Here is a 23,949-nt window from a genome sequence, read left to right on the forward strand (position 1 = left end):
TGTCCAGCTAAAAATATATAATATATTTATAACTAATATGTCAATAAATAAATAAATAAAAAGAAAGAAATCGAAGGATTTTCGGGTAGGGGGACGAGTATTTCATTCCGTTGCTGATGATACCCGCCCTATCTTTGCTTTCGGGTAGAGGATGGAGAGAGCAATATCTTAGCAAGTATAGGGTCGGCCTTATCTCAGGAATTGCCAATCCTAAATCCTTGTGTTTAACAATACTGACAATAATCAATTTTAGAATATCAAATTTCGTTGAGGATAATTGTTATTGTATTGAATAAAATTGTTAAAATTTTAATATTTATTATTATGTTAAAATTTTTATTTAAATTACAGCACTTTTGAATTTTGTCGCCCCTGAATTTCTGGCTCTGCCACTGGTTGCAACAGGCCTCAGATTCACCCACAAAACCAAAACAAAATCCTACCAACTTCATCACCTGCAACTCTACCCTGTCGTGTATCCAAACCCCCTTATGGCAACTCCACCCGATGATAAAGAATGAGATTTTGTTTTTGTCTTCCACACTACCACCAAAAAATTTCCAATACACCTAGAAAAATCTTCAAACACAAAGATGAATGCATTGCTCTGCCACTATCTGAGAAAATATGTTACAGTGACCGCCGCATCTTTAAACTCTTTTTGGCTGAAAAGAATCAATGAACTGACTAGTTGACAAAGCTGTGTAATTTATTTATTTATAATGCAATGGATGTGAATACCCTTTTCTTCTGTAATTTATTTGCAGGCTTGGAGCCCTGCGAATATCCAAGTTAAGTGTGGATTCAAAGCATTAGCTTTCAAAAATTACCATAACATAAAGAAAGTGCAGAGATTGTTTAGATTAATAGAAGCAGTGCTAAGTGCTGACGCCTTTGGTTTTGACTTATTTCAACTTATTCTGGTTTTGGTATAAATTACATGTACAGATGAATGTTGAAGTTCAATACAATCAGCAATATAATCAACCTATCAGTGAAAAGCAATTTTCCATATACATGTCAGTCTACCTAGTTGAAAGGTTAGACGGTGATCTTCAAGAACCATTTTCTTCCATCACTCAGAATGAATAATCAACTTTTTCGCCACTAATCGGATGCCTGCACTCTGCTGATAGTCATATGGATCTAAGGAGAAGAATGTATCCACAAAGGTACCTGGTTTGAACAATGTATCAAGTTCTGCAGCATCAAATTTCACAAACACAAGCTTTTGTACGGTCCCAGATGGTTCTTTCTGGCAAATCTCTGTGCCATATTGGGCAACATTGCCACTTACAGTAGTAGGTATGCTGTTAAAAACAGGGAGAAGACACATCTGATTAGGTGCATTCTCAGTACATGAAGAAGATATACTAATTTAACAATGATGCAAAAGATTAATGTTTTATTATCTATTTTGTTTGTCATAGTCAACAAAAAAAGTATGGTTTGGTAGTATTCAAGCTTGGTTTGCTTGGAAAGAGAGTTCCAGCCTGACAGAATCTGGTACACCAGAGTTTGAAGCAACCAGAATCCAACCATGTTTTATAATACTTTAATTATATGCTTTATTTAATTATATGTCTTTATTTTAAGTATGCTAACCTAGCATATAACAGATGTTTGATATTTAGTAGTAGGTTAAAAATCTATCATATACTATCATGCCCTAAATGTGAAATAGCTAATCTTAAATCCAATTGATCTTACATCTTGTCACTCATTGCCTCTGATCCCTCTTCCTTACCATGTACAACATCCTCTTGCAAACATCACCTCTTTTCTAAAATCTTTTATCATTTCACCATTAAATTGATTATTTTCAACTTTAGTTTTCCTGAAAGCCTTTTTGGGCAGATTTTCCCTACCAATATCATCCTCCAAGTAAACCTAACTCATAACTCGAACTTGGTGATGTAGCATGTATTTTAGCTGAACTGGCTAAATTTGGGCTTAGATTCTTCACACAAACCTGACACAAGACGTGAAACTACGGGCACAAATGCAAATACAGTACACAAGTGACAAAGCCACAGAAAGAGAGGTTCCCAAGAATCTTTAGCTGAGCTCCAGTTATATATGAAAGAAAACAAATGGCAACTTATTTTACTAAATGAGGGCATTGGCCTTTAGTAGTATGATTTTACTAAATTACTCGGAGGTTCAGTAGCTTCTCAGCATCCTTTAAAGCAAGCTGAAATAATTGCACAAACATTTTTCTTTACAGAAATAAATAAATAAAACCTGCTTTTTATTATATAAATGAAGCAAGAAGACCTACCTCAGCGTGTGTCGTGGATCCAGTCCATTCAATGGTCTAGACTCGAAGCTGATGGAGGTCTGTGCTTCAAGAATTGACTAATCCTGGATAAAGATGACATATTCATGATCCAGTTCATCAGAATAATGGAAAATTAGATCCAAAACAATCTATAGATGGTTAAGTGATCATAAAAACTAACAAGAAATGGCATCGTAGAAATCAAGAAAAACAACAATAACCAATGGGAAAAAGAAGAAACATATATAAGTAGAACATCTGTTTCCCCGAATAATAGGATCATGGGGTGATGTTATTGGCTCTTGAGTAATTATGATTGCCTGAACAAAAAAACTCATAAAAGCCATTACCAAATTGCTAGTTGAAGTGCTTTACAGTCAAGTTAAACTAAAAAGATTAAGAAGTCACATAACATGCAACCATTCTTTCAGTTGTAGAAGGAAAAAAAGAAAAACAAATGTTAGATTCTTACCAACTCAAACAACCACATAAGAACAGCAAAACACACAAGAAGATAAACCAGCAAAATATCAGCAAACAGTAGCCAAAACCCAGAAAATAACAGTCACTTGCATTGATATTCCAGCAAGCAAACTACACAAATGAACTAGCAAAACTACCCACTACACAATCATTGAAAAACCAGACTAAAACAAAAAGAAACCCAGATAGTGCTGGACTTTGAGGGCCAGCTCCTCCCCATTTTCTAATCCTTATAACAGTCCCTTCTTTTCTTCCCAGCTCATTCTCTTTCCAAGCCAAATTTCCCTCTGACCAACCAAGAAATGCCATCTGTCCTGCCCAACACATTCCTCAACATGTGTATACAATTGAATTTCCTGCCAACTCCCTTTTATCCTCTGCCAGCTCCCTTACCTCTCATTCCATACACGCTCATCTCTCTGTTTCATCACAATATCACCAGAAAGAACTTGATCAGAAAACTCAAAAAATTGAAAAGTACCATATCCTTCTTATAAGCATTGCCAAAGATAAAATATAATAAATCATACACACCATTTACATCCCAAATCTAACAGCTACAGGAACAAACAAGACTGCATCAATCATAAGTCTAAGCATATAGAAAGTGTTAATGGTAAAAATTGATAACATAAGACTACAAGCCCTGCACTAAAGCCATGCCACCAAGTTGGCACAATGAAAACCTACTCCAGAAAGACAGGACTACCAAGACTATGCATTGAATTTTAATGAATGGGTTAGAACAACTAAAGCATGTTTGTGAAAAAAAGTAGCTCAGAATTTGAAAACTTTCAGCTGTAGCTTAATTTAATGAAAATCGTAACTTGTGTAAGGAAAGGAAAAAACGAAATTGATACCATGACAAATTTATTCAAAAAGAAAGACTTTAGCTTGATATCTACAAGTGATACTAACAAAATTAGTCTAAATGCATCTAGCCATTCATGTCAAAGTCACCGTGCTAAATTCTGATATTCATTCTAGTAACCAAATAGCTCATAATTCCACATAAAGATTGAACTGAATTATTCCTACAGCAAAAAGAATGAAGCCTAAATATGCTAACTAAGGTTAAAAAATGAACAGTGAGAAAAACACATTTAGGAGAAAGAAAAAATTTGTCTAGATCTTGATGACTGTATCCAAAAAATTAGCATGAGGATATTCAATATTCAGTAACTCTGTTGATCATCAAAGCACATTTATGTGGCATTACCTCTTAAAGAGTAAACATAACAACAATTGTTGCTGCTTCTCTTCCTAACCTTTAGATTCTCAGATTGACATCTCCCTGACCACCCAAACACATAAGTTACTAAAAACTTGGATATTACGAAATGAAAAGGCTAAAAAGGAGAAGAAAAATCCAATCGAAACTCTAAATCTCGTAAATACCAAACAGATAGGTCCAACACATCAAGTTGTTCTAAAGCCTTACGGACAGACTTATGACCCTAAAGCCACATATACGTTAACACTTCAATTTCTAAGAAAACATCACATGGGTATAGATATCTATTAGTGTGAAACAGTGTGCCAACAAAAAGCTCTAAAGTTGAACTGTAATTGAAGTACTACTAATCCTAAGACCACAAAAACTGTAGTTTCAGAGATGAACCAAGAAGAAAAAGTAGATCTCAAATGCACTTCCATGTGGTTCATCTCTTGATCTAAACTAGGACAGTGTAAAAGCACTTAAATAATTAGTAATAGTACCCATACTCAGTAATATTAAAACTTCCACACAACTAGAAGAATACTGGGAGTTTAACATGACTAATTTATAACAGCCTACTAATTAGTGCACATCATATGATTAGAGCAAATTCACTTCAAGGCTGGTTACAAAATGAGAAAGCCATTGAGAAGGAAACTCAGGTCAGAGCATAGCAGTGAAGGCGAAGGGCAACTCAAGTCAGGGTGGTGTATAACCAAAGATCAGATCACTATGGGAATTTATACAAAGAGGAGTTGATGATTTCCATTTCACATGTGATGGAAAGGCACTTAATTTAAAACATACTATTACTCCTTGGCAGCAGAAATTGTTAAGTGACCCTAATCTCAAAAGCTGAAACTATAGGTAGGACCCAACAATTGTATTAAGATCTAAACATCTCTCACATACATGGCACATGAATCAAACACAGACACTATTTAAATAATGTAATGAAGGATTCGTACATGAGATTTCTTGATCAACTTAACCATTATTCCAAAAATGATTCTTACAGGTAAAAGTTAAAAACATTAGCTCTACAAAAATAATGAGATACCCCAAAGTCAATAATGAACATTATACAGCTCATCTAGCTCATCCAAGCCATTTTGACTGCAACTAAAAAATAAACAAAAATAAATAATAATAAGAATAGATATATAATTGACTACAATTAATTATTTAAAGATACTATAGAAATAAAAGCAAACCTAAATTGAAAAGGGAAAAAGACACCACAAAATAAGTCTACTACCAACCACATCAAAAATTCTTGACATATTTGGACAGAACTAATCTAATCTTGCATTGCGAGGTACTAGACTCTGTGACCTGCTTCTCATATCTTTTTGAGTTTTCTGTACAAATTACCACAATAACAGAAGCATCTATATGATACTGAGAGGAAGGCCAGAACAGGAATAAAAGACTGTATAGACTGCATTAGAAGTCAAAACCTCACCTGTTCAAAAAACTCTCTCGGAATGACACGTTTCCATTTCTTACCAAATCAAAAACTGACTGGATCTGTCCCATGGCAACGATCCCTCCCTTCATTTGCCTGCATTTTTTATTGACATTTACCGTCATATTTCCAGACAGTATAAATTAATAATACTAAGCACTATTAATCATACAAGTAAGGCACTCGGCATCCATTCAGCTCTTGGGAAAGCAGTAAATAACAAAAAAAAAAAAAAAAAGTTTTTCATTGTTCACATTCTTCATTTGAAGTGACAAAAACAAGGAAATTCACTTGGCTACCATAATCCAGTTATTAAAAAATGGCAATTCAATAAAAACATGTTGTAAATTTCTTTAGCTGCAGAAGTTGCCAGTGAAGCTTCTAAACCATCCATATTTTCAAAATCATTGTAACAGAATGGCAAACAGTATCAATCAAATTTTTTTGCAGATAATCAGCATGAACTACGTAAATTATAGCTTCATCAATAAAATTAGCGAAAAGAAAGTAGAAAAATAGAAAAGGAAATTTAAACAAGAAAAAGCAAAAATCAAAGTTCAGATTATTTTTGATCTCCCGGATTTCCCGCAAACAAAAAAGAAAAAAACAGAAAACAAATGAAAGCAACCAAACTCAAATCCTTGTCTTTTCACAAGTTCTCTAAGCTAACAAAAACCAAAAAAATTGAAGGCAAAAAACGTGTAAAGACTGTTGGCTTCTAAGAAAACACAAGAAAAGAAAATAAGACTCAATATCTTCCTCTCCACGCAATAAATTCAAAGGAACAATTACAAAATAAAGTAAAACCAATACAATGCAAAATCCAAGACTCAAGACTTCACATTATTCACTACAACTTCTTAAAATAACTAACGAATCACCTTTCAACCCAAACTAAACATCCTACCATTCCAGAAGTTGATCATCTTAAACTTTCCCGCACTTTCTCAGCGTCCAAACACTTGGAAAACCGAAAAAATAAAATAGGGAACTCACCCAAATGTAGTCATCGACATCGCTGATTCCCTCGAGAGTGAAGCAAGACGCGACTCGTTCGACCGACATTGCAAAGAAACGAGAAGAAAAGAAAGAATAAGAATCAATTTATCGGCGAAATTCAGCAGCCAAAATAGAGAGAATTCGAGGAGATAATATAGCATCGTGTTCTTCTCTGTGTCCTTCGTTTCTTGCACGGACCAAATTCACTACGTGTTGTGTCTATCTCTCTGTTTAGACTTTTCACAATTATCCTTTTTATTTATTTTGTTTTTTAATAAATAAAAGAAGATTTGTAGATTTAAGGGGCTGAGAGCTAGCTTTCTGGCACAGCGAGATTCGGTTGATTCTCTTCAAAAAGTTTTATGTAATCAGAAGGGCATTGATTCTTTGTATCCTCGCTATTATGTACGTGTATGATGGGACTCAGAGTTGACCAGTCAATCTTTCCACGTTGAGAGTTTCATTGGTGGTGTTCAGAGTTACTAGATTTGCGGTGACGATCGGTCTGGAAACGCGCCATTGAGCGCGTGGTATCACGGATGATTCCTTATTAAAAGGTGCTTACGAATAATAGTTTGACAAATTTCTTTGTTGTGATGTGAGTGATTACGATGAGGAGAAGGGGAATTTATTTGAAATTTGAAATTAAAAAGAAAGCCGTCTTGAATTGTTAAACGGCAACCGTCGAGGCGGAGAGAGCACTTCCGTACAAAAGCCAAAAGCCAAAAACATTTTCCAACCCGTCAAAAATGATCCCAATTAGAGGGGAGAGAATAAAATGTCTTTAATGTGGAAGTAGAGGCCACGGTTTCTGGCTTGAGCGGGCTTTATCAGAAAGCATATATGTAAATAAGAACACGTTTGGTGGTTGATATCACAATTTATCAAGGCTTAAACCATTGTCCACTCCAACCAAACCAAAGTCTTTGGTTTAGTGGACTATTAATTCTTTTTCTGTTTCGAGGAAATTAAAAATTTTAGCCATTTTTATTGGTTCAGAGCTATTATTAATCAAAGCTGTACGCGTTTTGGTTTGATGGGAAGAATGCATTGGAAATAGAATGTTCAGGGATTTCTAAAAACTCATTTAAGAAAGAAACCCATTTCTGTGACTGTTTTTTACTTTCATTTAAATAGGAGTGCTGGCTATATTGTATCTAATCTATCAAACAGATGGGTTTTGTCATGATTTGCGTTAGTAATAAGCACCTGGCCGAATCGGCCACCGGTGTAACAATGGCCGAAAAAGATAATTGATTTCTATAATATAGAAAATATGTTACAGTGACGCGCATCTTCAGTGTTTAAAACTCTTTGCAGACATTTTTGGCTGAAAAGATCAATGGACTGACCACTGTGGTAATTTATTTATTTATAATGCAATAATACCTTTTTCTTCGTAATTTATTTGCAGGCTTGGGGCCTGCAAATATCCAAGTTATGTGTGAATTCAAAGCATTAGCTTCCACAATTGGCCGTAAGTAACCGTAAAGGAAGTGCCTATGTCTTGGTGTCAACAGAAGCACCAAAGCCAACTGATTATTTATTTTTTCAATTAAATTATGAGATATTTCCTACAGCTGCCGGAGTTCAGATGCATCAATATTTAGAATGAAAAGTTAGCTTACAAAGAGGGGTATACAAAGACAAATCCTGTCACCTCAGCTCTCTCTTTTTTATTCTTCTCTCTTTCTTCTTTTTCCCTTCTTTAAGGGCAGCTTTGTCTGATACCTTCTTTATATTTCTTTGTAAACTAGTATTCTCATTTAGAAATTTCACTCAAGTGATGAGAACTAAAAAATAAATATGCCTTTCATATCTATGTTTCTAAACCCTTCTTTAATATAAGGTTGTTTGGATTGGGGAATAAGATAACAGACGTAGTCTTTGTATTTACAAAATTTTGTGTTTGGTTTGCAAGTATAAAATATTACTGGTAATTTTATTACAAATAGTTACGTTGGTAATGTGGGGTAATATTACCGTATTAGAGGTGTATTAAAACATTACCGAGGTAATATGATTTTTCTAATCAGTTGTCCTAATAAAAACCATTTGGATACAATTGTCCTTAAATGTCTACCAAATAACAATACCAGCTCCCTACATTTGAGAAATTAGTTAAAACACCCTAGCTACAAAAAGTTAAAAGTTACAAAATACCCCCACACCCAAGACCACCGACGGCTGTGAATCACCACCGCCAACTGTGGGTGTCAGTCATGTAATGGTGCAAACAACAGGATTGGTCGATGTGCGCTGATAAGGCTTTTTCAGCAGGGATCATAGATCCATGGCGGAAATGATCAGACATGGCATTTCGAACCTTTCCAGCCAAGAGGGGCTGTGAAAAGGCCAAGATTTGGCTGTGAAAAGCAGATCTTGGCTGTGAAATGGCCAAGATCTGGCATTTTTCGACCATGGATTTGTGATCTATGGCCATTTCAGCTTTGTCGAGCACGAGCTGCATATACGATAGTCTTGCCCATTCTCGATTGCCGGTGGTGGTGGCTGGTTGCCAATAGTGGCTTGGGTGGGGGGGGGTGATTTGCTATAAATAAAGTTTTATATGGCTGGTGTGTTTAGCAAAATTTCAAATGTAGGGGATAAAAAGAATGATTCAAATAATAAAATAAATAAAAATATATATATAATATATATATTGCGGGTTGTTCACCATGTGCGAATGTTGGAACTCGTAGAATTGTTCCATTTTAAACATAGGATTTGTGATTGCGTGTGGTTGAATTTTAGTGATGATGTAGAGAGAGTATTAATTGTACTTGGTATTCCAAATCCAAGGTAAAAGTTTATAATTGAGTTAAAGTAGGACACTTTTTTTTTTTTTTTTTTTTTAGCTCTAAATTGTTATTTTGAGCTTTAAATTGCTCTTCTCTGCCAGTTGGATGTGTGGTTTAATGAGGTTTTTTCAAGATCATGATTATAGCTATTGCATGAATACCTATGCGGTGTGTTCCCATGTGGCACATTTTGGAAGTTAGAATTGCTCCATTTTGACACATTGGATTGACAAACAATCAAATTTGCTCTATCTTGACCACGTTGGATTGATATTTATTGCTCTATCTATAATTATTAATTAATTAAAAAAAAGAATAGTATTAATAATTAATAATAATAAAATAAATAGGTGCATTATATACACTCTAAAAGTCTAACTATAATGACACTTGGATTGTGATTGAATTTTATTAGTGATGATGAGACAATATTTATTGTTGTATTGGGATTCAAAGTCTAAATAAATAGACATAAAGATTGGATTATAGGTCATTATGGTTATATTAATAATTATATAGTACTAATTATATAGGTATAGTGTACTGACATTCTAAAGGTCTAACCATAATGACACATTGAATTTGTGATTAGCATAGTTGAATTTATTGGGTGATGTAGACAATATTAATGCTACAGGTATTCCAAAGCTAAATAAATAGAATAAAGATTGGATTAGATATGCATGCATTGGTAGTAAAAACATACATATTATTAAAATATATAGGTGCATTGTATTACATTGCAAACATATTCTTCGTATTTAATTGTGTTGGCATTCGAAAGGTCTAAATAAGGGGTTGTAAAAGAAGCTATGTTAGTTGTGTATTATCACAATATGTCAGTTGGTGTCAATAATACGTTGGTCTTTTGTAATTGTTTATAGGTCATGTTAGTTTGGTCAATAATACGTCTTCTTATGATTTTGTTAATCGATGATTTTTTATTTTTTGTTTTGTTGTTTACAGGTCAAAGATTCATGAATGGCATAGAATAAAGAAGGATGTCGATTGCACTTGTCAATGAAGATTAGCTGAACTGTAATATGCTTCAACATTTTAATACGAATGTAAGTATATCTCCTAACTATTTAACGTTATTATTTAGTTGAATGATTGTTTTTGTTGCCAATCTATTGGAATATGAATTGTGTTAGTCTTGCCCAAACGGTAAGTGTATTCCTTAACAATTTAATATAAAGATTAATTAACTTTTGTTGATTTTGTTTTCAGGATAACAGTTGTTATACAAATGAATAAATGTTCCTTAACAATCTTAACAAAAGATCGATTAAATTTTGTGTTTGTTTTCAAGGAAATGTTCATATACTTTACTAAGATAAATAGAGGATGATCCTATTGTCAGCGAATTGTGAGTATGTGTCATTATATATTAGTAGAAAATTCATTTGTGTTGAATAGTTTTCTGTAAAAACATTCGGTATTTTAATTTGTATATGAATGATAATTGTTTATGTCTTGTGATATGCGAGTATTATATGTTAAATGAATTAATTTTGGCTCATTTCGTTTTCCAATTATAGGTGTTTTTGAAATATTTCTATCAATCATAATATGATAATCCCTAAATTTGGGTCAAGTAAACATTCATTTATAATCACACGATTTCGATTTCCACTTGAACAATCATAGTAAATTACCATAACTTACTCATAAAAATCCAATTAGGGAGGATTGAATCTTTAAAAAACTAGGAGACAATGCTTTAATTTGATATTATTATACGCTTAATTTGGATAATGTAGCTCCACTGCCAAACATTTATTTCATATCCCACAATTTCGGGTCCATAAAACTCAGTAGCAAAATTAACCATAACTTGCTCAATAAAAAACCAATTGATGAGAGGTTTGCATCTTTAGAAACTAGCAGACAGGGATTAAATTGATAAATTATACACTTAATTTGGATAAATGTAGCCATACTGCCAAACCATTCCTTTTATCATCACAAACATTTTGGTTTCTCCTGTTTCTCGATTTCCACTGAATAGTCATAGAGAAATTAGCATAACTTGCTAATAAAAATCAATTGATGAGCGATCTAAATTTTGAAAACTAGATAATAGGCTTTAATTTGATATATTCTATGTAATTTGGATAATTGTAGCCCCACTACCAAACCATTCCTTTTATCATCATATATATTTCAGTTTCCATTGAAACAGTCAATAGTAAATTGACCATAACTTGCTCAATAAAACTCCCAATTGATGAGAGGTTTGAATCTTTAGAAACTAGACATACAGGGATTTAATTTGGTATATTATATGCTAATTTGGATAAACTGTAACCCCACTGCACGAACTATTCTTTTATCATCACAACATTCTGTTTCTCTGTTTCTCGATTTCACTGAAAATCAGTAGTAAATGGCCATAACTTACTCAAAACAAATCCAATTAATAGCGGTTGAATATGTAAAACTAGACTGATAGAGATTAATTTGATATATTATACGCTTAATTTGGATAACTATAGACCGCAGCCGAACCATTCATTTTATCATCATACACATTTCGGTTCCACTAACAGCAGTAATAAATTGACCATAACTTGCTCAATAAAACTCCAATTGATAAGAGTTTGAATCTTTAGAAACTGACATACAGGATTTAATTTGGTATATATACGCTTAATTTGGATAATGTAGCCCCACTGCCAACCATTCCTTTTATCATCACAGATTTCAGTTTCCACTGAACAATAGTAAAATTGACCATCTTGCTCAATAAAACTCCAATTGATGAGAGGTTTGAATATTTAGGAACTAGATAGATAGACTTAGTTTTATATCATATGCTTAATTTTGATAAATGTAACCCCACTTCCAACCATTTTTTATCATCACACACATACTTGGTTCCACTGTTTCTCTATTTTCCCTAAACAATCAATATAAATTGGTCATAACTTACTCAATAAAATCCCAATTGTGAGCGGTTTGAATCTTTGGAAAACTAGAAAGATAAAGCTTTAATTTGATATATATACAATGAATTTGAATAGCTATAGCCTTGTGGCTGAACCATTCATTGTATCATCAACACATAAAACCAATTCAATTTTAGTGATGACAAAGGAAACAAATATTGATATACAGATTTAATTGTATTGTTCTATCTCTTTTTGTTGATATTTTTTTGTTACATACATATCTTGAAAACAAATTGTTGCTAAATATAAAAATTTATTTGTATCACAAATATCATCTAATGTTTGTTGCGAACCATGTAGCTTTAGTAAACCATTTATAATATGCGAACCATTATTATTATTCTTAAAAGAAACAAATATTGATATGTAGTTTTAATTGTAATTGTTCTATTTCTTTTTGTTGATATCTTTTTATATTATATACATATCATGAAAAGAGGTTGTTGCTTAATATAACTAATTTCATTTATTTAAAAATATCAACTGTGTTGCTGTTGACCATATAGCTTAGTAAACCATTCATTTTATCATCACATATTTAGGTTTTCACTGAACAATCAGTAGTAAATTGACCATAACTTGCTCAATAAAAACTCCAATTGATGAGAGGTTAGAATCTTTAGAAACTAGACAGATAGAGTTTAATTTGATATACTATACGCTTAATTTGGATAACTGTCGCCCTACTGTCAAACAATTCTTTTTATCATCACACACATTTGGTTCCACTGAACAGTCAGTAGTAAATTAACTTAACTTTCTCAATAAAAATCCAATGATGAGAGGTTTGAATCTTTAGAAACTAGACAGATAGGGCTTTAATTTGATATATTATAGATTAATTAGTAGCCTCACTTTCAAACCATTTATTTTATTAATCAATATTCAGTTTCCACTGAACAGTCAGAAGTAAATTAACCATAACTTGTCAATAAAAATCCAATTTATGAGAGGTTTGAATATTTAAAACTAGACAGATAGGGCTTTAATTTGATATATTATACATTTAATTTGGATAACTGTAACCCTACTATCGATCCATTCCTTTATTATCACAACATTTCAGGTTCTACTTTTCTGATTTTAACTGCAGTCATAGTAAATTAGCCTTAACTTGCTCAAAAAATCCAATTGATAGCGGTTTAAATTTGGAAACTAGAGAGATAGGGCTTAATTTGATATATTATACGGTGAATTTGGATAATTATGACCTGCAATCACACACATAAAGCAAATTCAATTTTAGTGATGAAAAGGAAAAAAATATTGATATGTAGTTTTAATTGTATTTATTCTATTTCTTTTTGTGATTTTTGAGATTGATTTTGTGTTGATTTGTGGGTTTTACAATTATCGTCTTTCTTTAGGATGCCATCATCAAATACCTTTTTGCTATAGGTGGTGGTCAAATAATTGCAGCAAATAAATTTGTGTCACAGGACCTTTACTTCATGGCTTCTTCAATGTTTCAATGAGTTGCCTTCAGATTATATGTTGGAGTTGTTGTTTCTATGTGAGTTTCTTCTCAACATTCTTAATTTTTTTTTTAATTTCTAAAATAACAATAATAAAAATAATTCATTTTCTTCTCACAAATCAAAATCAGTTTTTCCACTCTACAAGTGTCTCGCTTAAAAGTTCACATTTTTCAATAAGGTTTCCTTTTCTGATTGATTTATAGACTTATCAATAGACCTGGAAAATGGAATTAAGACCTGCGGGTCGACCCCCTACGTGAGTAAATTATATAGGGTACGGGTCTATATATAAAACCCGTTTTTTAAGGACCCATACCTGGCCCTACCCATTTGTAAAAGGGTAGAGGGTAAACCCGCAGGTGCCCGTGGGTACCCGTTTTTAATTTAAAGAAAAAAACCCTGGCATTCTTTTGTCTTTCTCTTTCGTAGTGTGTGAGCAGACTACTAAAACACCTTGTTTGCCTTCTCTCTCTCTCTCTCTCCAAACTTAACTTCTCTTCTCTTTTCATTTCGTAGTCTGCCTCTTTCCTATACAAAATCATTCACAATCTCAATCATTCCATTCCCAACCCATTAATTTTCTTCCCAAGAGTTTTCAAAAACCCACTCTTCTTCTTTGCGACTAAGGGGCTACTAGTATAATAGATCCAATTGATGGCGTAAAAAAGAACTTGAATTCACCCAGTCCTTCCACTTTTGGTTCATCAAGACAGGTTGTAGAGCAGCCCATTTCATTTCTTCAAATTGTTTTTCTTCATGTTTCTTAGATTTCGCAGCTTTTAAGAATTTTTCTTTTGTTGTTGTTTGTGTGGTTGAGTTATGAAGAATGAAAAACATTGTGTAATTTTGGAAACAAGTTTTCTTTCTTTTGTTTTTAAGGATTTGAAGATTTGAGGTTGTTTTTTTTGGGTATTTGCTTTTGGGTTTGGGTTGGTTTGAAGATGGTGATAAAGATGATGAGGTGGCAGCCATGGCCCCTCTTGTGAGTTGTGATAAAGAAGTACAAGGTGAAATGGTGGTATAGAGGATGGAAGGGTGGGATCTGGCGCATGAGATTGCATAGAAGAAGGAAGAACAAAGAACAAAGATTAGCGGTTGAGATTCGTTGGAAGGGTCCTAAAATCACTTGAGTACTTTGAGAAGAGGGTCAAGAGGAACTTCACTAGAGAAGCGGCACCAGCGAGTCCCACCACCGTATAGGGTAGGGTACAGGCCTAAAGTATTGGACCCGTTTAGTCGACCTATTTAAGACCCGTACCGCTTAGACCCGGACTGTACCCGGCCCCCAAAACAAAAAACAAACAAGTGTCTGTGCATGTAGTAAATGCATCTATGCAAATGCAATTCCTACACTAGAAGATTGATGCATAATTAACCCTCAGGAAAATGTTGAGCATCAGTAACATGTATCACCAAGTATAATCTTCACTTTAAAGTCTATCAATGCTCTACTCATACCTAAAGTTTTTCTATATCCTTTAGAGTTTATTTAAAGGGGGAAAAAAAAAAAAGAATTTAATAATGAAATAAAATTTCCAAAATAATGGCAAACTTACATCTGCTCTGGCTTCTGCTCCTTCTGGATTTATATCCTGCAACCATTCAACCTCTGCTGCCCGATACCTGCACATAAAATTGTAAGGCATAAAACCTAACCAACAAACCAAGTAGCTTGGATGATATTTATGCCAAGGGTGTAGCAAATACGTTAAAGGCACTGATCCTAGCACTCACCCATCTTGATCCCAAGATCGAAGAATTCGAAACCTCCGGCAACTTTCAATCTGCATGAAATTTGTACCAATGTCCATAAGGATAGAGAAGGAAAAACAAGAGACTGCTTCTTCAAGTCGGGGTATAAAAGGGATATAGCATTCAGGAATCATATTTCACCTCAAGAAGAAACCGTCCATCCGGAAGTGGCTCACACCTGAATTAAGATGAAAGAGAATGTACAGAAGAAAAAAAAATTATAATTTAGCAGAAAAACACATAATTAAGTATCATAATAAAATATATGTTGATCAAATAAATGTATTACAGAAAGAGGAAAAGGAAAAGGGATTGAACACGTACTCAGTAATCTCCACTTCACAAGCAAAATCAGCTATAGAACCTGTGGTGGGATCAATAATGACCTACAGAATTAACAGACAAACCACGTCAACAGTGGGGGATATCTGGTATAGCCGACACACCTTATTGTAAAAAAGGAAAATAAAAGGGCTAGTGAAAAAAGTTACCATTCCCATTCGATGATTACCTTCCATTACTCGCCTCACCTATCGTTCAAGTACAAAAAGGTTAACCAAAATTACTTGCAACAAGGAAATAAAAAAAAAAATGCCACCTTTCTGAATTTATCAAAATAATGCATGACATTCAGCTGTTAAATTAGCAAAAGACTAACCAACTCACCATAAGTCTGTACCGAGGTTCAAAAATGTGGAGAGGAAACTTTTGACATGGGATGACAACATCCATAACAAAGAGAGGTATCAAATCAACACCAAAGTTACTTAAACTATCATGCTCTGCCTTCCTTTCAGCATATTCTTCTGGGAAATTCTTTTCTATAATGTTCTTTAGTGTCACACTGGTACAAGCCAAATAAATGTATTATAATGGTAGAAAAAATAAATAAATCAAAGTGTAATACACAGGACCTTTGAAAGTTTGTGCAAGAAATTACAGCAAAAGAGTAACTATGGAAAGAAGAATATAGCTTCCATGCTCACTGATTTACACATCATCCCAACCATTGCATGAATGGAGAACATGACTAAAATTATGAGGGCTCATAAAAAAGATGATCTCAGTTAGTATCCTAAAGTTTGGATTGTTTTATCATTGTGCTCCTTCCCACAGTCACATATAATAGAAAAAGCAGTGTCAGAACAAATTAAATGCCACCGTTATGCATTAGTCATTCTATATGCACCTAGATCTTCTAGGTAAAACCCACTAGCAAATCCTTTCGGACAAGTATTTATGTAAACAGAATCGATTGGGGGGCTGAACTCATTCCCAAATTACACTCCAGATACCACAAACTTCTGACACAAGAATTCAGTACAATGTTATCATGTGAGCAACTCACCTGATTGCACACGTCCTAGGACTAATAAAGAGAACTGTCCGGCACAATGGACATTTGTTACCTATCATTTAAATTACAAGATCAGAAAAGAATTAAGTGATTTAAATGCATTAATAAAAACAAAATCATCAAATCCAGAATAATACCGCGATCCATCGACTGAAACAGACATGATCGGCAAAAGGAATGCCCACAAGGAGTTGTGATAGGTTCATACAATAACTTCAGACACAGTGTGCAATCAAAATCATCTGTACGATCAGGTCTTCCATGATTTCTCCTCCCTATCAAACTGACTGTAGTCCTCTCCAAATTCTGCAGAGAAGCCTGGAGAGACTCGCTACATATTAGCAAGAAAAAATGCAAAAAAAAAAAAAAATCATCAATAGAACTGTCTTGAGCAAATAATTATTAAACAAATAAAGGGGATAAAAGAATTTCCATCACTTTCAAAATTTTGGAAATAGATAAATAAATGAACAAGTCGGTGAATTAACTATTACATTACCTAAAAGGATCAACTTGAAGACCTGAAAGAATTACATCCCGGGCCATCTCATATTTTTCCAACTGCAAATTCAAAAAAAAGCTGTCTTATGTAAAAATGTTAATATACACAAACACACAAATATATACACACCCATAGTATGCAGACAAACATAGTTACAAATTGGAATAGCCACCCTACAATCAAGCAAGTTATGGTTTGGTAGTATTCAAGCTTGGTTTGCTTGGAAAGAGAAGTTCCAGCCTGACAGATATCTGGCTACACCAGGTTTGAAGCAACCAGAATCAAAACAACCTGAATCCAACCTATGTTTTATAATACTTTAATTATATGCATTTATTTAAATTATATGTCTTTATTTTAAGTATGCTAAACCTAGCATATAAACCAGATGTTTGATATTTTAGTAAGTAGGTTAAAAATCTATCCATATACAATATCATGCCCTAAATGTGAAATAGCTAATCTTAAATCCAATTGATCTTACATCTTTGTCACTCATTGCCTCTGATCCTCTCTTCCCTTACCATGTACAACATCCTCCTTGCACAACATCACCTCTTTCTAAAATCTGTTTACTCATTTCACCATTAAATTGATTATTTTCAACTTTAGTTTTCCTGAAAGCCTTTTTGGGCAGATTTTCCCTACCAATATCATCCTCGCCAAGCTAAACCTAACTCATAACTCAGACTTGGTTGATGTAGCATGTATTTTAGCTGAACTGGCTAAATTTGGGCTTAGATTCTTCACACAAACATGCACACAGAAGTGCAAACTACGGGCACAAATGCAAATACAGTACACAAGTGACAAAGCCACAGAAAGAGAGGTTCCCAAGAATCTTTAGCTGAGCTCCAGTTATATATGAAGAAAACAAATGGCAACTTATTCTTACCAAAATGAGGGCATTGGCCTTTAGTATGTATGATTTTACTAAATTACTCTGGAGGTTCAGTAGCTTCTCAGCATCCTTTAAAGCAAGCTGAAATAATTGCACAACATTTTTTTCCTTTACCAAGAAATAAATAAATAAAACCTGCTTTTTATTATATAAATGAAGCAAGAAGACCTACCTCAGCATGTGTCATTGGATCCAGTCCATTCAATGGTCTAGACTCAGAAGCTGATGGAGGTCTGTGCTTCAAGAATTGACTAATCCTGGATAAAAGATGACATATTCATGATCCAGTTTCATCAGAATAATGGAAAATTAGATCCAAAACAATCTATAAGATGGTTAAGTGATCATTAAATCTAACAAGAAATGGCATCGTAGAAATCAAGAAAGAACAACAATAACCAATGGGAAAAGAAGAAACCTAATATAAGTAGAACATCTGTTTCCCAGAATAATAGGATCATTGGGTTTGATGTTATTGGCTCTTGAGTAATTATTGATTGCCTGAACAAAAAACTCAATAAATTAGCCATTACCATAATTGCCTAGTTGAAGTGCTTTACAGTCAAGTTAAACTAAAAAGATTAAGAAGTCACATAACATGCAACCATTCTTTCAGTTGTAGAAGGAAACCAAGAAACAATATGTTAGCATTCTCTACCAACTCAACCAACCACAATATGAACAGCAAACAACAACAAGCAAGATAAACCAGCAAAATATCAGCAAACAGTAGCCAAAACCCAGAAAATAACAGTCACTTGCATTGATATTCCAGCAAGCAAACTACACAAATGAACTAGCAAAACTACCCACTACACAATCAATTGAACAACCAAGACTCAAACAAAAGAAACCCAGATAGTGCTGGACTTCGAGGGCCAGCTCCTCCCCATTTTCCTATAACAGTCCCCTTCTTTTCTTCTCTTTTCTTCTCCAGCTCATTCTCTTTCCATAGCCAAATTTCCCTCCTGACCAACCAAGAAATGCCATCTGTCCCTGCCCAACACATTCCTCAACACTTGTATACAATCTGAACTTTCCTGCCAACTCCCTTTTATCCTCTGCCAGCTCCCTTACCTCTCATTCCATACACGCTCATCTCTCTTGTTTCATCACAATATCACCAGAAAGAACTTGATCAGAAAACTCAAAAAATTGAAAAGCTACCATATCCTTCTTATTAAGCATTGCCAAAGATTAAAATATAATAAATCATACACACCATTTACATCCCAAATCTAACAGCTACAGGAACAAATCAAGACTGCATCAATCATAAGTCTAAGCATATAGAAGTGTTAATGGTAAAACATTGATAACTATAAACTACAAGCCCTGCACTAAAGCCATGCCACCAAGTTGGCACAATGAAAACCTACTCCAGAAAGACAGGACTACCAAGACTATTTGCATTGAATTTTAATGAATGGGTAGAACAAACTAAAGCATGTGTTGTGAAAAAAAGTAGCTCAGAATTTGAAAACTTTCAGCTGTAGCTTAATTTAATGCAAAATCAGTAACTTGTGTAAGAAAGGAAAAAACGAAATTGATACCATGACAAATTATTCAAAAAGAAAGACTTTTAGCTTGATATCTTACAAGTGATACTAACAAAATCTAGTCTTAAATGCATCTAGCCATTCATGTCAAAGTCACCGTCGCTAAATTCTGATATTCATTCTAGTAACCAAATAGCTCATAATTCCACATAAAGATTGCAACTGAATATTTCCTACAGCAAAAAGAATGAAGCCTAAATATGCTAACTAAGGTTAAAAAATGAACAGTGAGAAAAACACATTTAGAGAGAAGAAAAAAATTTGTCTAGATCTTGATGACTGTATCCAAACAAATTAGCATGAGGATATTCAATATTCAGTAACTCTGTTGATCATCAAAGCACATTTTATGTGGCATTACCTCTTAAAGAGTAAACATAACAACAATTGTTGTCTGCTTCTCTTCCTAACCCTTTTAGATTCTCAGATTGACATCTCCCTGACCACCCCAAACACACTAAGTTACTAAAAACTTGGATATCTACGAAATGAAAAGGCTAAAAAGGAAGAAAAATCCAATCGAAACTCTAAAATCTCGTAAATACCAAACTAGATAGGTCCAACCACATCAAGTTGTTCTAAAGCTCTTACTGGACAGACTTATGACCCTAAAGCCACATATACGTTAACACTTTAATTTCTAAGAAAACATCACATGGGTATAGATATCTATCTAGGTGTGAAACAGTTGCCAACAAAAAGCTCTAAAAGTTGAACTGTAATTGAAGTACTACTAATCCTAAGACCACAAAAACTGTAGTTTCAGAGATGAACCAAAGAAGAAAAAGTAGATCTCAAATGCACTTCCATGTGGTTCATCTCTTGATCTAAACTAGGACAGTGTAAAAGCACTTAAATAATTAGTAATAGTACCCATACTCAGTAATATTAAAACATTCCACACAACTAGAAGAATACTTGGAGTTTAACATGACTTAATTTATAACTAGCCTACTAATTAGTGCACATCATATGATGTCAGAGCCAAATTCACATTCAAGGCTCGGGTTACAAAATGAGAAAGCCATTGAGAAGGAAACTCAGGTCAGAGCATAGCCAGTTGAAGGCAGAAGGGCAACCTCAAGTCAGGGTGGTGTATAACCACAGATCAGATCACTATGGGAATTTATAACAAAGAGGAGTTGATGATTTCCATTTTCACATGGTTATGGAAAGGCACTTAATGTAAAACATACTATTACTCCTTGGAAGCAGAAATTGTTAAGTGACCACTAATCTCAAAAGCTGAAACTTATAGGTAGGACCCAACAATTGTATTAAGATCTAACACATCCTCTTACATACATGGCACATGAATCAAACACAGACACTATTTCAATAATGTAATGAAGGATTCGTACATGAGATTTCTTGATCAACCTTAACCATTAATTCCAAAAATTGATGCTTACAGGTAAAAGCTTGAAAACATTTAAGCTCTAACAAAAATACTGAGATACCCCAAAGTCAATAAGTTAACATTATACAGCTCATCTAGTCCATCCAAGCCATTTTGGACTGCAACTAAAAATAAAACAAAAATAAATAAATAATAATAGAATAGATATATAATTGACTACAAATTAATTATTTAAAGATACTATACAAATAAAAGCAACCTAAAATTGAAAAGGGAAAAAGTACAACCACATCAAAAAATTCTTGACATATTTGGACAGAACTAATCTTAATCTTGCATTGCGAGGTACTAGACTCTGTGACCTGCTTCTCATATCTTTTTGAGTTTTCTGTACGAAATTACCACAATAACAGAAGCATCTATATGATACTGAGAGGAAGGCCAAGAACAGGAATAAAAAACCGTATAGACTGCATTAGAAGTCAAAACCTCACCTGTTCAAAACAACTCTCTCGGAATGCACAGTTTCCATTTCTTACCAAATCAAAAACATGACTGTATCTGTCCCATGGCAACGATCCCTCTCCTTCATTTGCCTGCATTTTTTATTGACATTTACTCGTCATATTTCCAGACAGTCATAAATTAATAATACTAAGCACTATTAATCATAACAAGTTATAGGCACTCGGCACTCCATTCAGCTCTTGGGAAAGCAGTAAATAACCAAAAAAACAAGTTTTTCATTGTTTCACATTCTTCATTTGAAGTGACAAAAACAAGGAAATTCACTTGGCTACCATAATCCAGTTATTAAAAAAATGGCAATTCAATAAAAACATGTTGTAAATTTTCTTTAGCTGCAGAAGTTGCCAGTGAAGCTTCTAAACCATCCACTTATTTTCAAAATCATTGTAACAGAAAGGCAAACAGTATCAATCAAATTTTTTTTTGCAGATAATCAGCATGAACTACGTAAATTATAGTCTTCATCAATAAAATTAGCGAAAAGAACAAGTAGAAAAATAGAAAAGGAAATTTAAACAAGAAAAAGTACAAAAATCAAAGTTCAGATTATTTTTTGATCTCCCGGATTTCTCCGCAAACAAAAAGAAAAAACAGAAAACAAATGAAAGCAACCAAACTCAAATCCTTGTCTTTTCACAAGTTCTCTAAGCTAACAAAGAAACCAAAAAATTTGAAGGCAAAAAACGTGTAAAGACTGTTTGGCTTCTAAGAAAACACAAGAAAAGAAAATAAGAACTCAATATCTTCCTCTCCACGCAATACATTTCAAAGGAACAATTACAAAATAAAGTAAAACCAATACAATGCAAAATCCAAGACTCAAGACTTTCACATTATTCACTACAACTTCTTAAAATAACTAACGAATCACTTTCAACCCAAACTAAACATCCTACCATTCCAGAAGTTGACATCTTAAACTTTCCCGCACTTTCTCAGCGTCCAAACACTTGGAAAACCGAAAAAATAAAATCAAGGGAAAACTCACCCAAATGTAGTCATCGACATCGCTGATTCCCTCGAGAGTGAAGCTAGACGACGACGTTTCGACCGACATTGCAAAGAAACGAGAAGAAAAGAAAAGAGATAAAGAATCAATTTATCGGCGAAATTCAGCAGCCAAAATAGAGAGAATTCGAAGAGAATAATATAAGCATCGTGTTCTTCTCTTTGTCCTTCGTTTCTTGCACGGACCAAATTCCACTACGTGTTGTGTCTATCTCTCTGTTTAGACTTTTCACTAATTTCTGCCTTTTTTATTTATTTCTTGTTTTTTAATAAATAAAAGGAAGATTTGTAGATTTTAAGGGGCTGAGAGCTAGCTTTCTGGCACAGCGAGATTCGGTCGATTCTCTTCAAAAAGTTTATGTAATCAGAAGGGCATTGATTCTCTGTATCCACGCTTATTATTGTACGTGTATGAATGGCTGAAATGATGGGACTACGAGTTGACCAGTCAATCTTTCCACGTTGAGAGTTTCATTGGTGTTACTAGATTTGCGGAGACGATCGGTATCGAAACGCGCCATTGAGGCGCGTGGTAGCACGTTTGATTTCCTTATTAAAAAGGTGTTTACAGAATAATAGTTTGACAAATTTGTTTCGTTGTTGTATGTGATTACGATTAGGAGAAGGGGAATTGATTTGAAATTTGAAATTAAAAAGAAAGCCGTCTTGATTATTGTTAAAACGGCAACCGTCGAGGCTGAGAGAAGCACTTCCGTACAAAAGCCAAAAGCCAAAAACATTTTCCAACCCGTCAAAAATGACTCTCAATTAGAGCCAGGGGAAAGAATAATGTCTTTAACAGGAGAGTAATTAATGTGGAAGACAGACAGTAGAGGCCACGGTTTCTTGGCTTGGAGCGAGTGCTTTATCAGAAAGCATATATGTAAATAAGACCACGTTTGGTGGTTGATATCCACAATTTATCAAGGCTTAAACCATTGTCCAACTCCAACCAAACCAAAGTCTTTGGTTCTAGTGGACATTATTAATTCTTTTTCTGTTTCGAGGAAATTAAAAATTTAAAAGGGTGTTTTAGAGTTTTCGCCATTTGAGGCCTACCATTTTTTATTGGTTCAGTAAGCTGATAATTAATCAAAGCTGTACGCGTTTTGGTTTGATGGAAGAATGCATTGGAAATAGAATGTTCAGGGAATTTCCTAAAAAACTCATTTAAGAAAGAAACCCATTTCGATGACTGTTTTTTACTTTCATTTAAATAGGAGTGCTGGCTTATATTGTTATCTAATCTATCAACAGATGGGTTTTGTCATGATTTGCGTTAGTAATAAGCACCTGGCC

At 33.9% G+C, this 23,949-nt stretch overlaps 1 protein-coding gene across 1 annotated transcript; it reads right to left on the reverse strand.

Annotated features, from left to right (window-relative positions):
- Positions 1–1,075: 1,075 nt before the first annotated feature.
- Positions 1,076–22,892, reverse strand: LOC116113345 (LON peptidase N-terminal domain and RING finger protein 3-like). Its single transcript, XM_031399497.1, has 16 exons — positions 22,631–22,892; positions 21,609–21,710; positions 18,614–18,696; positions 18,368–18,452; positions 18,190–18,276; positions 17,292–17,353; positions 16,930–17,123; positions 16,784–16,844; positions 16,102–16,279; positions 15,927–15,965; positions 15,760–15,821; positions 15,577–15,613; positions 15,418–15,467; positions 15,240–15,306; positions 4,163–4,221; positions 1,076–1,373 (listed from the first exon to the last, which is right to left on the reverse strand). Exons 1-16 carry the CDS (start codon positions 22,697–22,699, stop codon positions 1,076–1,078), a joined length of 1,533 nt encoding a protein of 510 aa, XP_031255357.1. The 5' UTR covers positions 22,700–22,892.
- Positions 22,893–23,949: the final 1,057 nt, after the last annotated feature.

Source organism: Pistacia vera, unplaced genomic scaffold (genome assembly GCF_008641045.1).
Source record: "Pistacia vera cultivar Batoury unplaced genomic scaffold, PisVer_v2 Contig121, whole genome shotgun sequence".
Taxonomy (NCBI): domain Eukaryota; kingdom Viridiplantae; phylum Streptophyta; class Magnoliopsida; order Sapindales; family Anacardiaceae; genus Pistacia; species Pistacia vera.

What these genes read in the sequence shown, in the direction of transcription:
- LOC116113345 (XM_031399497.1), bottom strand. Translation starts at nt 22,699, where the DNA reads ATGTCGGTCGAAACGTCGTCGTCTAGCTTCACTCTCGAGGGAATCAGC. An exon ending in GTTTCAGTCGATGGATCGCG is followed by an intron (nt 16,845 to 16,929) that starts GTATTATTCTGG and finishes TTTAAATGATAG; the next exon opens with GTAACAAATGTCCATTGTGC. An exon ending in ATGGACGGTTTCTTCTTGAG is followed by an intron (nt 15,468 to 15,576) that starts GTGAAATATGAT and finishes AATTTCATGCAG; the next exon opens with ATTGAAAGTTGCCGGAGGTT.